The sequence below is a fragment of the Ostrinia furnacalis genome, unplaced genomic scaffold (assembly GCF_004193835.3).
Source record: "Ostrinia furnacalis isolate ACB-3 unplaced genomic scaffold, ASM419383v2 OfSCF0389, whole genome shotgun sequence".
NCBI classification, from domain to species: Eukaryota; Metazoa; Arthropoda; class Insecta; order Lepidoptera; family Crambidae; genus Ostrinia; species Ostrinia furnacalis.
In genome coordinates, this window is record NW_021130628.1 from 1,425,583 (window position 1) to 1,441,581 (window position 15,999).

The window sequence follows — 15,999 nt, forward strand, 5'->3', positions numbered from 1 at the left end:
AGAAAGTCCTTCTAATTCAAACTCTTTATTAGTATGTAGAACCTTTTCGGGGCATATAAACATATTCCAAATGTACCTTCAATGGAATCCGCCTATACAAGTAACCTTTCAAAGTTCTTTACCTAACGTAAGTACCTAAGTAACCTAAACTTCCAAGGTTCTCAATCAAACTTACTCTACAACTGAGTATATGACGACACATTAATAGAGATGATATCGATGAGCAAAATGCGTCTACAATCAATCATGGCGACCTTTGAGTGATGGTATCACGACGAGCGTAGGTAGGCTTACGTTCATTATCTGATAAGCCCAAGAACGTGTTGCAAGAGAGAATCAAAGTATTGGTGAGTAAAAACCAGTGGACTAATCTTGCTAAAACAGCTGCTGTCAGAATTTGTCTTAGCCGATACAAATCTATTTACAATGAAGATAATTATAAGGGGTATTATCTACAGTCAAGTTACTGGACCAAATACTTATTGAAATTAAACCAACCATACGTTTGGTTTTAGTAGAGTTTATGCGTCATTTCAAAATAAATACAATATTGTGCTAAGAAAACTAAAACAAAAGCCACAATTTTCAACTTGTTTCCACCATCGGTAACCAAAACTAGTTAGAACGAAATTCACAGATAACAGAAATCTATAAAGCTTGCAATAAAGCTCATCTTTCGTCAAATTGAAACTGCACTGGCTTCAGGATTTAGTTTGATACTTTTAGTAAGTTTCTAAAGCTTCAAATGAACTAAATGGATACCTACACCAATTTTCATTTATACTAAAACTTAATTATCCCAATCACTTCATCCAAAGATTATAATCTACCCCAACTCAAAAGCTTCAGCAATACTGCTAAAAAGTCGAATCAGCACACATAGCCACTTCGGCGGATAGGTAATTAAATTGCAGAATCGTGCTGCCGCCTCTTCATACACTTTAATCGGGGATGTTATGGATATCCGTAACTGTAACCGAAACTTTCGGATATCTGAAATAAAAAAATATCCGAAACCGATTCAAAAGTTTCGGATAGTTTCGGATAAAGGCGGAGTTTAAATCTTATTAATTTTTAATATTTGTTACTGGTCTAGCATCCCCTGGCACCTTCTAATATGCCCGGCTATTTTACATTTATCATGGCGTCATTATATGTAGTTATATAAAGTGCCTATGTGGGTCACGCAGCATCTTGCTATTTGAATTTTACATTTTTAAATGTCTAATATCCATAAGCGAAATTATCGAAACTTTTGGTTAATCCGAAATGATTTCATATCCGTAAGCGTTACCAAAACCGATATCATATTATTTAATATCCGTAACCGTATCCATGACCGAAACTTCATAACCTTAACATCCCTAACTTTAATGAAAGAACGAGATAGCGCTAATTGGAATTGTAGAGGATATTTTCTCGATGGCCGTGATTGCAGCGGCGGCGAATGGTTAACAAACACTAAACACTGGGTTTTATTAAAGGGGAAATTGTTCTTTCAAGTGGGGTTGGTTCTCAATAGTGATTATAGATTGGTTGCTGTTAAATGGAAGTTGCTGTGTTTCTTTCAGTTCTTTCTTTCTTTGCATATTGCAAAAATCCGTTGAAACTTGCTTTTCTGGAATGTTGAAATGTGGGTTTTAGAAATATGAGTAAGACTTAATAACGCATTTCTTGCTCTACTTTCGAAACATTGGTGCTAACCTTATACTCGTAGATAGCTATTTAGTTAATACTCTTTTTATTCACGTCACAAAAACAACTATGAGTAATACAAACGCAAGGAAGCGACTTCATGCAGGGGGGTAGTTGTTGAATCTTTTTTAAAAGTCGCAAGCAAATTAACATAACATTTGGCAGCAAAAGTAATGTAGGCAAAGCCGAATGAGAAGCCCAATCTCCCCGTTCATAATGTTTTAACATACCATTGCCGGATCCGTCATAAATATTCAATTTATCCCCTGGCTTTGCTCTTCCGAGTTTTCCTTTCCCGTAGTTGCATAACAAAATCAGAAACTTGTAACGAAATTCCCGTTTTTTAGAACTGCGCACGAACAGGGGCTAAGAGAAATCGCTCAAGTGCTTTGTGCTTGCATGTTTAACTTATTTATTTATAATATTATTTACATATACAAGGGTTCCATTATATTCACACAAGACGGCACATCACGATAAACCTCGTAGAAATAGATTTTGCACTAAAAAAATATCTACAGACTCACATGTCATCATCATCATCATTTCAGCCATAGGACGTCCACTGCTGAACATAGGCCTCCCCCAATGACTTACATGACTGTGCTGTCGACTAAATCGTATCTCAAGATCAGAGAAGTTATGAAATAGTTTGATACTTAGTTCATCTACCTATATCGAAAATTAGAAATAGGCTTCACCTACGAACACCGTTTATTACCACAGATAACATGGTACAAGTTCAACACCTACAATTACCCTTATTATAACAATAAATCGTACAATAACCCTTGAAGAACGTCTTCTTGAAGGATGAAGGGCCTTTTGCCAAACATGTAGCCTAAGTCTACTAGTGTCTTATTACTTAGCTCTTGGCTTGTGTTCTTTCCAAATCTTATCCCGACGTTATTATGCAAATGGTCATCTGGAGACGGAGGGGGCGCGCCGCCAACTGCTCACCGCTACAGATGTCGCCTGTTTGTTGCTGATACAATTATTATTTAAAGCCACTGGTTCCGAAACTGGCGGTGACTGACTATGGTCTTCAACAAGTAGCCCCAATCGTTTGATTATTCGTGCTCTAGCAAAAACTTTAGGTAAGTTACACTGTGCCTAAACAAAAGAGTCTCGGAAAGTAAGAAGATCCAAGCAAACGAGTTCTAAATAAAAGCTTTACTAAAGCCAAATCCGTAGGATAGTATGTAAATGGTCATCTGAAGACGGAGCGGGCGCGCCGCCAACTGCTCACTGCAACAGATGTCGCCAGTTTGTTGCTGATACAATTATTATTTAAAACAACTGGTTACGAATCTGGGGGGATATAATATGTTCATCGACAAGTAGTCCCAATTGTGTTCGAGCTATTTACAAAATTTTTTGGTAGTCTGTGTTGCGGCTTGCAGGTTGCGAGGGTGTCCAGTAATAAACTTTAGGTATTTTTATTTTGTTTTATTTAAAGTTTATCACAAACTTATGTTTTAATTAAACATTTCTTATGTCACTAAACATAATAATTAAAATTTTCAACTTTCGCCGTAATACTGAAGGAAAATGGTGTGGAAATACTCACCACCAGCATGAACATTTTTATATTTTACGAATTTGAAGATAATATAATGAACAACCTCTATTTCAACATAACCCATGTTGATTAGGGAGGGTACTTATTGTTTGGGTTCTGATCTTCAAAAGTTTTAGAGCCACTGGCCCAAACCCAACTCAAACTGGGACTGTCTCCCTTTTAGTTTCCGCTTCGTTGTTTGCGTCCCAGACTCTATTGTTTTGGCGAATAAGTTTCTTAAAGATTGTTAGCATGCATTTCCTTGTTGCATCCAGTTTTTCACAAACTTGTCAAGTTGTGCCATGTCTGAGAACTGAAACATAATTTGCTGGAAAGTTTAACTTTGAACTTTTTTGAGGATGCATTTGTGTTTCTCTTCTTTTATTATCTTTACCAGTCTTGATTTGGCTATGTGGAATTAATTCAATTGCCGAGTTCTGTTTTACTTGATGGTGACTAATGGACAGTGATGGATGTGTATCCATATGTAGAGCACGCTTAATTTAAATACACGCTATTTCACACTCATGGTGCTTTTATTTCGCTTCTATCTATATCTAAGAACGAATGCGAATAATGTTTAGTTATGAGAGAACTTTGATTTTTCACCCTTCTTTATTTCTGAGTTACGCGGATACTATTGCTTTAATAGTTAAGTAAAGTCTGCTAATTTTATTTATATCACCTCTGAGAACCTATACTTAATGTACAAAATCATATATTTATTTGATTGGTTACATTGTAGCATTCACAAGTGTTATTTTTAATTCAACAAATATTTATTTCAGAACGCACATCTTAGCGAATTGCGATTCTGAAGTTATTTATAATGTTCTTACGGAGATACTGCCACTCGTAATTCTCTTCAATAAAACAAATGAAGTAGTGAATGGAATGATTCCATTCTGCGGAAACTCAATGAATCGCAGGTGAATGAAGAACAATACAAGTCAAGTGTGAAGGCTGAAGGGCTCTTAGTTGTTCATTTTGTTTGCGCAGCCCAGAGAGCCAAAGGACTTCCGCTACAGGGTTCAGGGGTTCAGCTACAGGACTACAATAGGATATTTACAACCAGTGGTGCCAGATTAGGCGAATTATCGCCATTTAGGCTACCTCTGGGGGTCAAATGGCGACCAAAAAATGCAAACGGCTACCGGTAGCCATTTAGGCTACCTAGAAAATAAGATCGGGCTATTTAGGCTACTTCAGGATTACCTTGGAAAAATAAACCCTTACCTAGTATTCTGTAATTCAGTTAGATTTTTACAATGACCCCTACCCCCTTTACTACTCTAAAAAGTCCAAACTCCTTACTAAATCCGTCAATTTTTTTCGAAGTATCAGCTCCATACAAATTACGTTTGAAAATTCGGTTATTCGGCTAAGTCCTGCACCCCCTTTGCTACACCCTAACCGTATTTATGTACATAAATAATAATGATCAAAATCTGTTTACTTTACACATTACCGGTGGGCCAGCTGGTATTCTATACAATGGTAAAATATTAATTGAACAATAATATTTTATACATTGATTACGCGCCCCAGGCATTGATTTTACACATTGACTAGGGATTGTATAGAATTCCTAAATTATACAAATTGCCGCTAACACATACATTACGCACACACTTACACGCAATACAAATACACGATTTAAGAAAACAACATGGCCGCAATATAGGAAATGACAGGTTTTGTGTGTGTGTGTGTGTGTGTGTGTGTGTGTGTGTGTGTGTGTGTGCGCGCGCGTGCGTGCGTGTGTGTGTGTGTGTGTGTGTGCTTGTGTGTGTGTGTATGTGTAGTTGTCAGCTGATTGCCTATATTGCGGCCATGTTGATTTCTTAAATCTTGTATGTACTCGGCACGAGTCAGGTAGTTAGTGACGTCACATAAAAATGTTGCCAGAATGAGTAGGCTGACCAAACATTATCTACTTATCTCTTTTTTCATACGTCACCATGGGTAAGTTAGAAAGAGATAAACAGCTGTTTGTCATTAATGTGTCGATTTGACATGTATTTTTGTATACTTATTGCAAAATGTTAGGCGAATTAGGCTACTTCAGGAAAAAAAATATATTAGGCGATTTAGGCTACTCGGTAGGAAAAATTAGGCGATTTGAGTTAGCTGATATCTGGCAACCCTGTTTACAACTTATGAAGTATGTAATTACTATTATGAAGTAGGTTCTTTATACCGATTTTCTCATCTCTAAGAATAGACGGTTGGTCCCTACTCATTTAAGGTCAGATATTGATACTTCATACTGGGGTTTAAATATACTTTACACCTTTATACTCCTTTATTACTTTTCAAATAGACATCAGGTGACCCTACAGTTACTCTCTCTTAAATCAAAATACAAGGTCTTTCTCTAACTGACCTAGGTCCGGTTAAACTCTGTATAAATGTAACGGTCTTATAAATCTTTCTTCGTGGACACAACCTAAATCTCTACGGGAAAGCTGAGGGCCTATTGGATTATGGGTTCAATAAAGTTCTTTTACAAATTCCGCCTTTGTACCAAGTGTCCGCGTAGATCCTTACAATTTGTAGTTTATTGCATTTTCTTCGGTAGAATTTTGAGATTTAGTGGCCTCTAAGTGGGTTTGAATCGATTTATGTTTGCATCTACCGGTCAGCACCGATTTTGTATGTAGTTAGCAAGAAGCAGTTATTTCGATATTAAGTGAGATGCAGTCAAAAGTACATACATACTTATACTACCTGTCTAGTAATGCAGCAGTGATATGAAAAAAATAACTTTAAAGTTAAAACTCCTAGTAACAAACGATTCTTCTACAAGCAATATTCCAGGAGACTTTAAAAGTTTAAAAGAACCTGCATTTGTAGAGTCAGCAAGAAAAATAGGTGTCCAATTTCGGTTCAGAGCACATAAAGGAGGCTGCACCGACTCCGACTGTACTTTTATTGGTACAGTTAGTTAGCAATATGGCCAGACCTGGCGTGGAGCCAGAAGAAACTGCTCCAGGAGACATCATTGCAATGCTCTTGGTCGGCGGCAGAATTTACTTCGTAATAGTTCGTTTGTTCGGAATTGTTCACTTTCGTTTATACACTGTGGTTAAGTTGACTGTTTTGGTAGATGTTTGTAAAGTGATTTATTTTCTCTAGTTCTGATAGTTAAAATTATTATTTTTCTATCCTTTGCTAGGTATTCAGAAATACTAGATTTAAAATTCTCCATAGTCCATACCAAAACTACTTCCTTCCGCAGTCTTACACACAATAATCTTAACCTTTCATGGACTCTATCATTCACATTGTGACTTTGTATTATAATCATCGTAGAACTGCTTAAGTAAACGAATTATTATTTCTTTTCTTTTTTCGCTATCCCACAAATTTTCTTACCCATAACAATTTATAAAACTTTTAACCCAATCCCGAATTCGGAAAACAAAAACCAACTGTCGTAATATTTGATTCGGCAAGAGTTTTCCAATAAAAGTTAAGAGCGATGAGTGGTTCCGTACAAAGAAAGCTGTTAGAGCCCACCGCCATGCTAACGAGGCTCAAACTTTTCAGGTTTTTAACTTTTTAGGCGTTAACGACAAGGATTAGGGCGCTGTCATACAGGGGGGTGGAACTCTTTGGGGTGTAAGACATTTTTTATATCAAGAAATTAACTAATCTTAGGAAAGGAACTTTACAATTCATAAGATTTTCGTGTCCAGTCTGCAGCACAACCGAAACGTTAAGTTTTAAAGTAGGTAGGTACTAATGTAGATACTACTATAATTATAATAATAGTCACGTTTGAGACCCGTTGTTTGCCATATCGTCCAAAAGACCAGAAAAATATAGTCTTGTCGAATGTGTAATACAATAAGGCACAATTATACAAGCCTGAAAATAGACCATGTACCTACCACATTGATGTTAGAAGTTACATTTGCTCTGAGGCATTCGCCATATTTACCCAAAAATATTTATTTTCTGATGCCCATTTAGCGGTAATTTCTTCTCCTTCCCTGTGTTGGTTGGTACCTCATTAAAATATTTCCCCGAAACAGCATGGAATGTTTTTTCTACGTTTTCAAATTAAATTACTACCGCAAACTTTGCTTGTTACCCCGGGGAGCAACGATAACTAGTTTCTTTTTGCCTCCCTGTGACATTTCACGCCAAAGCAAAACGCGAATAATGTGTAATGTCTAAAAGTTACCTTGTTAAAACATGGCATGTTATAGTAGAAGGCATGGCATGGTAGAAGCAAGCTGAATTCCAGAGGTAGACTAAGCCCTATTCATCACCCCTGTTAGTGTTTTTAAGCTAATATACTCTAAAACTTGCTGCAGAAAATTAGCTACGTATCAAACTTTTCTTCATAGCCTGAGCGACACTATCATAGCTATATCAAATTAAAACTATTTGCCAACTTATTATTTGTCTCCAAGAAGTTTCAAACGAGATGAAACTTAGCTTATTAAAGTGTTTAATCAGAATAAACATCGAGAGCAAATCCTTGGTCGTTTTCGCTCACGAAGACGTGTTTATTTTGGAAATGGATTTCAAATACCAAGGAAAACAAAGACGTTGGCGATCGTTGATCTATTTGTCAATAGAGCCTATTGCGGACGGTATAATCACTTACTTAAACCATAAGCTAAACCTTATTGACTGATGTGATCACTCAATTCATTCATCTTTTTTCATGTTATGTACTTCCCACCCAGTTCCCTGTTTTTCTTTCTGCTTCTAATCTATACTTATAATAAATCTGTAGAGAGGTCAATTCTGTACATGAAATATATTTTCAAAATAACTATCAAGGGGTGATTAGTGATCGATACTGATGCCAAAAATGAAATCAGTAAAATTTTTGTCTGTCTGTCTGTCTGTATGTTCCTTATAGAAACAAAAACTACTTGACGGATTTTAACGAAACTTGGCACAATTATTCTTCATACTCCTGGGCAGGTTATAGGATACTTAGGAATTCCCACGGAAACAGGAATTAGCGGGAAAATCCTTTTGTATGAAAAATCTAAACCGCTTAAGTAAGACGCTTGAAATTTGGCATGTAGGTATCTTAGTAAACTTAAAGCTTAGTTACAACAGGATAGTGCAAAATTCCCACGGGAACGGTAATTAGCGGGGAAATCCTTTTGNTTGGCGTACAGGTTGATGCATTACTGAGCGCTATCTAAAAACCTGTTTGGGCGTTCGAACGGGCCCGCGATGGGAAAAAAACTTCCAGATTCCAATGCGGACCATAAAAACGTCTTGAGATAATTTCCAACCCATCCTATGCGTGCGTCCGCGCACGATTTGACCGCTCAAGTATTTAACACTCGGAGAACGCCGGATCAGTTTAATTGTATTGATAAACCTTGGGCTATTTCTACGGCCATATCGATAACCGAGTTGAGCGGTTAACGTTTGGAGATAGCTCGATTGATGTTACTGATAGCTAACTCAATTGAACCTATAAAGGCACTTTAGCAAATAAAGCTATCAGCAATTTCGAAGCAGGTACCGTAAGATGTATCGGTACTGAAAACGTTCTGAATAAAGTAACGAAGTCATCGCCTAAACAAACTAAATTATGCTCAGTAATAAAAAGTCGACCGGCCCACAATAAGTTCTGCGACAGACACGGTCAATTGATGATGACACAAGAAACACTTAAAGTGCATTCGAAACGGAAAGAAAACAAAGGCGACGCATGGGAAGAATAACAGAATGTTTAAACAAACATATCACAGCTAAGTAACCGACATCGCCCGCAGCATAAACAGCGCGATTCATTTGACAAAACCTTTCACCTGGCCGATAAGCGCTAAGTGTTGTTCCCGAGTCGATATAGTGCTCTTTTGCTCCCATTGGTTTTCTTCCGAAACCTGTAACAAATCTTGTAACAAGTCTTAGCAGATTCAGAATAAATGCATACAACATCCAGTCTAAAGGATCTCTCCTTGACTTCAAAGTTTGTACTCACCTACCTAACTAATGGACAACACGCATAAGTTGTAATATTAAGTTAAATTATGACTTAATTTAAAGTTTAGATCACACACATTACACTAGTTTTTATTTCACCTCAATCCATCCAGTATTACCGAAGATAGAGCCTCGAGAAGTTTACGGANAAGTAAGACGCTTGAAATTTGGCATGTAGGTATCTTAGTAAACTTAAAGCTTAGTTACAACAGGATAGTGCAAAATTCCCACGGGAACGGTAATTAGCGGGGAAATCCTTTTGTATGAAAAATCTAAACCGCTTAAGTTAGACGTTTGAAATTTGATATGTAGGTACCTTAGTAAACTTAAAGCTTAGTTGCAACAAGAAATTCCCGAAATTCCAACGGGAACAGGAATTAACGGGAAAATCCTTTTGTATGAAAATATCAAAACCGCGTAAGATAGATGAATGGGTAAAACGGGATCCACGCGTACGAAGTCGCGGGCGGCCGCTAGTTATGAATGTAAGTATTTTAGAGGTAGGTAAAGCTTATCATAACAGCACCTTTAAAACCTTGCTAGATAAAACACTTAAGTTTTTCTTCCAACCGCGTAACTTCGTGAGAAAATTACTATTGTATTTAAAGCACGCGGTTGAAGCGCCTTACATAATGGAACAACTCGCTAGAAAGTTGAATGTTGGTACATTTACTTATGTAGTATTCCGTACGCCGTGCAATAAATATGTGTAGTAGTATACTTACATACAAAACTTCATAAGTCAGCCCTCACTCGCTTTACTGTGGAGATGAAACGATTTTCTTTTCCTTCCCCACATGTTTTCACGTAATATGATATGTTAATGAGAATTCACTTCCATTACCAGGTCCTTTGAAGTGTACGTAGTTCAGAAAAGGTAGAGTTGAGTTTGTAGTTCTAAAAATAGTTATACAAACTTTTGTTGCAAACTTCTTAAAAATTATTTAGTTTTGTCAGAGAAATAAATTTGAGTCATTTTAATAATTTCGTGTGGGTCAAATCTTCAATTTGCCTGTGGTAAATAAGATAGAGTCGTCCTCAATACACTGCAGCGGAGACCAAAATGACCGGATGATGATAATGATCCATTTTTAATTATTACACCTCTTACTACAATTTAATTACTACCGTAAGTATAGGTAAGTACTACTTTTGGCAAGTATGCTAATTTGTATTTTACTAATTTTTCTAGACTCTAACTTCTGAATCTACGTCTTCTGTAGAAAAGAAGAGTCCAGGTATAGCAGCCTGCAAATCCGTCTGTCCAGCATCCATTTACCTCTGGCAAATTAGAGAAAATCGTGTACCTGCAGTGGTATGACACGACAGCAATCCAAAGAGCTCCAAATCTCAAACGCTACCTTCCAATTCCAGGACGTGATCCGCCTGGAGACGCAGTACTGGTCGCTGGTGGAGATCCCTCGGCAGGAGAAGGCGGAGACGGTGCCCGCGTTCGTGCTGCGAGCGTGCGCTATCATGGAGAAGACGCAGAAGTCTGGAGAAGGCGTGAAGACTTCCTCGAAGCTGGCCGAGGAAGCGGCTGACAGGCGCGAGCGGATAGAACGACTCAATGGTAATGTTTATGGCAGCTCAGTAATTTCAATGGCACAGCATTTTTTGCAGGAAAGGTCATCAGGTCTACAAAGTCAAAGTCAAAATTGCTTCATTTGTTTAGAGTAATAAATAGTTCTTACTAATCGTCAATTTGCTCTTAAGGCGACTCTACACGTCTCATAATCTTTTTACCTGACCAGCGCTTCGAGACCAACATTTGGCAAGTGCTGAGAAGAAGCGCCGCAACAAACTCAGTCACCACTGTCTGCCGGTTAATATAAATAAATAGAAATAGCAGTACATTCGATTCAGGAGCAGTTCACTGAATTTACCATGCATTCTTGTATAGTGTATAATGGGTATACAAAATTGCGTGGTATATTAAACAAGGTAGTGACGTGCTAATATCTTGACTTACAGATTACATACTTAAATACTAGTAGAAATGACTCGCATCATACATAAATTGGAATAACTTGGATTGACCAGTCCCCGAAAGCAGCGCCTGTTCACAGACATGACGAGTGAACCAGCCATCGCTTCACTCGACCATATTAGAGGGAATGTAACGACCCGCCTCACAAAATTAACTAAGATAGATCTTTACTCAAAGATAGATAGCTAACGCGTCAGAATTGACTAAGAAGAACCCAGGAATATACTACCTACAACAATAATAATCCTAGATTGTGCGAGTAGACGTGGAATCTACACATTTTAAAATTACTTATAATCTGTCCGTAGTTGTTGACCATTAGAACTTGTAAAAATCACGTAAAAATATCCTTACATACGGAATTTACTAATATCATTCAAGGTTAGATATCAAATGGGAGTTTGGTACTTTTTATTTTTAACTGCTTACGTTACCCAACTACGTGGCTAGACTGGCCATCTGCACTCGAGTAAAAAAATTAACTCGTACCCGTATGAAATACGACTGCTTAAAACTTTAACGAAGTTGGCGCGATGCCAAATTTTTATCTCACTACAAAATTCCTCCAATTAGATCGGGGTTAAGAACTGCCTTATGAATTGCCGCTTTATTATTTCAACGTAAAAATATTCCAGATACCTATTTCCTCGCTTAATGAAGAGCTTGATAAAATGCTCGCAGATTTATCATTACAACGTTCATTTTGTTTTCAAACGCAGCATATTTCACGAGTCACTTTTGTAACCCAATTTCTAAGTCTGTCTATTTTTCATTACTGCCCGTAACAAATCTCTTTGTAAATTAATTGAAGTTGGGCACCCGAATTCAAATTAAGCAGTGCGGTGGCAGAGAACCCCTTCCTAAGCACGAATTAAGCTCAGACAATAAAATGAGTTAAGCTCCACGCCGCGAGTATACCGGAAAACGTATACCTACGGTAGTACACCACTTGTAAATAATAATAAAGGGAATTTAACGCGAGTTGTGGCTTAGGTTCTAGTGAATTACTTATGGTCGTGTGTGTTTTGTGAAGTACCTACTATGTAGGGGGTACGTATGGATCGGATAAACGAATATGCTGAAGCTGAGAGAGTTGTACCAAACGTATTAAAACAAAATTTAACCACTTTGTACACTTATTTTTTTAACAAACAAGCTGCACTACTCCGAATATTTAGACTTGGTAAAGTTTAGGAAATTGGGAATATGTAATAAGATAGACAAACAGTAAATTGCTATGAATGTATAATGTTCCAGATATGACAACATCCCAGATTGAGGCGGAGAACACCCAGATGACAAACGACCTCTACCGGCTGCTGAAGAAGTATACAGGGCTCAGGAACCTCATCAGAGAGCTGAAGGTACAGCGATTAATCACAATTACACTAATCACTTTAAAATGGAAATTTGGCCGTCTCTAAGTGACGACAACGGTCCTTCAATGGAATCCGCTTTGCCGGTACTACAGACACAAGGGTCGGTTATTAAAGACGGAATTTGTGTTTCATTCACAAGGCCAAAGTTTGTGAAAGTCAACATAGAAAAAACCAGGGTGTAACTTTATTTAACTTGTTAGCTAAATACTTCACTACTTATATCGTGAAATGAAATTAATCTTGCTTTGCTAATATTATGTACTATGCTCTGTATCGTTTGCATATGATGCGGTACCATTAGTTATGACAATCCATAAGTGTCATATCCATAAGAAACCTCGAGTGGCGACCACGGGCCGAAAGACGTAGTGTGGGCAGGCCCCCCACTAGGTGGAGAGGGAGAGGCATGGGAGATCTATGTCCAACAGTGGACGTCTTTGGGCTGAAACGAACCAATGAATATAATAGAACTAAAATAATGTTTGTTTTGTGAAACTCTTACTCATCTTACATTGTTATGTCATACAGAACAATACAACTAATTTTACCTGTTCATTTCGATTAGTCAACACTATAAATACTGACTTGCTGTAAAATAGTCGTAAAATGTCGTTAACAATAATAAATGAACTCATTGCGATATTAGTGGTTACCATCGTAATATTTTAATGAGCCATTACTGGTTAAGTACATGATTTGGCACCCAGCAAGGACCAGCAAGGTTCGCCATTGACTGCCTGAAATAATAACAATGTCACAATTTTAGAACTTACTATTTTAAAACAAAACACTAAACAAATAATGGTAAAAACACTGACATTGACTTACATTCTTTCTCCACTTCTACAAATCTGTTGTTCATAATAAATTATGATAATTGATTTTGTTCATAATGAATTAGTGGTAGAGCAAGCTTTATGTTGGCCATGTAGAAATGCCCTAAGAAATTTTAGAGACGACTATGAGCTTTAAAATGCAATTTTTATATTGTCAATGACTGCCTACGGCTCCTGCATCGATAAAGCATCTGGATAGGCAGTCATTTGTTTTTATTATAACACAATTCAATAACTTAGAAAGGTACAAATTAAACATTGTACCTAGATTACGAGTAGAATTTAATCACAACTTTCTCTATACTTCCAGTCAGAGTACGTCAGCTCCAAGGTGTACCCGATGTTCCCGCGGTACACCATGCTGAAAGACATGATCAAGGACATCATGCACGACCCTGACTACATGGAGGTGTGCCATGAGGTGGACCCATAGCGCGGGGTGCGCAAATAGATGAGGAGTTCGTTCACCGACCGCCAGAGGTCGTGTCGTCGTTAGGCTTGAAGCAAAGATGGCGGACTGTCACTTCAAATGCAACTGGAAAATTAGAATTTTAAGTTATGTTTTAGAAGCAATGATTAACCGAAAGATGCGGCTTTTTAATGAATAGAAATTTCAGTTAATGATTATTTGGCAAGATGGTGAACTGATTTTCTGAAAGCCAAACCTCTACGTGTAAGGATATTTATAGAAACACAGTTATGAAGAAAAGGAACGTGCTCATTGAACAGCCTGAGAGTGGAATCAGATGCTTCGTCGATGCTCTTGAAAAAGAAAACATAATATATTATTACATATTATACTGTCTAGCAGTTACTGCTACAATTACCGCAAGAATTTTCGATCGTATTTTATGCTTCAGTGGCTTTCTATTGCATGTTCTAAGCTTTGGTGAAACGCTTTCGTGTGTGCATCATTTGGAAATCTAAATCTTGTGAAGTTTTGTGGTTTTTAATTATTTCTTTTCGCGTAGTTCGAAGAAGTTCGTTGGTTTTGAAGATGACAGTTCGATGGCGGTGGTAGGGACGAGTACTCATTTATTTTGCGCTACTTTGATTGGACTGTATCTTTAGTTGTAAGTTAGATTCGTATTTAGTGTTAGTACTCGTCGTCAATTCGATGTCGTTTGTTTCCGTTGTACATATTACTTTCCTGTATTGCTAAGTTATTTGAAGCCTATTTTATTGTTAAACTTGTTTATATTCCGATAACTGACTGTCGTAGAAAATTCTGTATAGCATTTAGATTTAGTTCAGTCTTTGTAGTATTTTTTCGTTTGCCTTGTCTAACTCGCATCGCTTATTTATTGTCTTTGTATTATTAGATTCTAGATACATATCTACTGAAAACTATCATATATCAAAAGTACATATAATAACAGATCATATCTCTTTTCTAGTTTGACTGGAATGTATGTCTATTTATTATACTATCACATTATACATTTCTAAAACGCTTGTATGTGTGTAATCTGTAACTTAGTAAATGTGCATTTGTATGTATGATGATGTTATGCCATTGAATGTGTTCAATGTTACAAGTAAAGTAATATTCATAGCTCTTTCTGCTATAATTCTATAATTTATGTACGATCCAAAACCCATGCTATTTTGTAGCCTATTTAGGAACTTTTGCGTTTGGTTTTAAAGTTTAAAAAACTTTATAGCTTTCTTATTTTATTAAGTCTTCGTGTTTTTAATTTCGATAGCAATAACGGTATTTATCAATATTATAGCTTGGCGCTTCTTGTAAAATGTCTGTTAGATATTTATAATCGCAATTAGTATAAATTAGATAAGAAAAACAAAATTGCAGTGCGTTGACGGATTTGGGAAAATCTAGAAATCGCATAATTATAAATTATACGTTTTATGTAAAAAGTTATTACTTTGTATCGTTGGAAATGTACAAACTGTGATTATATTCGAATTCTTTTGATTACTATGTCTTTTAGACAATTATTAAGGCATACTTAGGGGATATATCCTGCTTCTAATGTATGAAAACTCATAAATAACAAGTAAAATACTTTAAGTAAATTAATTTCAGATAATTGCCAAATTATGTAAATTATTATTCTAAAGTGTAATGTATACTTAATGGTTATTTATTTAAAATTGTTATAAGCTAAGCTTTGTGTAATAAATATACAATCATGAAAGCAAAATAGTGAGGCCGATTTGGTAGAATAGATAACATAGTGATATATCAATATCACTTACAATAGTAATAGATTTATTGTTGTAAACGTAAAAATATATAGATATGTACCCAATTTTTTTGCTTTCCAAAATAGACAATTTTAACACACTTTTTTCAGGACAATTTTCGATAAGATGTATTGTGTTATTTCACAGATCTAAATACTTTAATTGCTTAGTTCAAAATAACACATTTCCATGCAGTACCTAACTTTAAACAATTTATTCATACCTACTTAGTTATTTTACTTACTTATGATTTATAGTATAGTATATAAGAAATCATTTACCTATAGCGGTGTTCCTTCCCACATCCCACATAGTATTTGGTTTTGTTATTTTAGAAAAATATTTACATTATATGGAATT

At 36.4% G+C, this 15,999-nt stretch overlaps 1 protein-coding gene across 1 annotated transcript in view; it reads left to right on the forward strand.

Moving 5' to 3' along the window:
- Positions 1-15,840, forward strand: part of LOC114362581 (uncharacterized) — a 190,780-nt gene extending 174,940 nt beyond the window's left edge. Inside the window, exons 4-6 of the mRNA XM_028318037.1 lie at positions 10,601-10,799; positions 12,474-12,580; positions 13,742-15,840. Of these exons, the coding sequence (XP_028173838.1) occupies positions 10,601-10,799; positions 12,474-12,580; positions 13,742-13,864 (429 nt within the window). The 3' untranslated portion in view covers positions 13,865-15,840. The remainder of the gene's footprint in view (positions 1-10,600; positions 10,800-12,473; positions 12,581-13,741) is intronic.
- Positions 15,841-15,999: the final 159 nt, after the last annotated feature.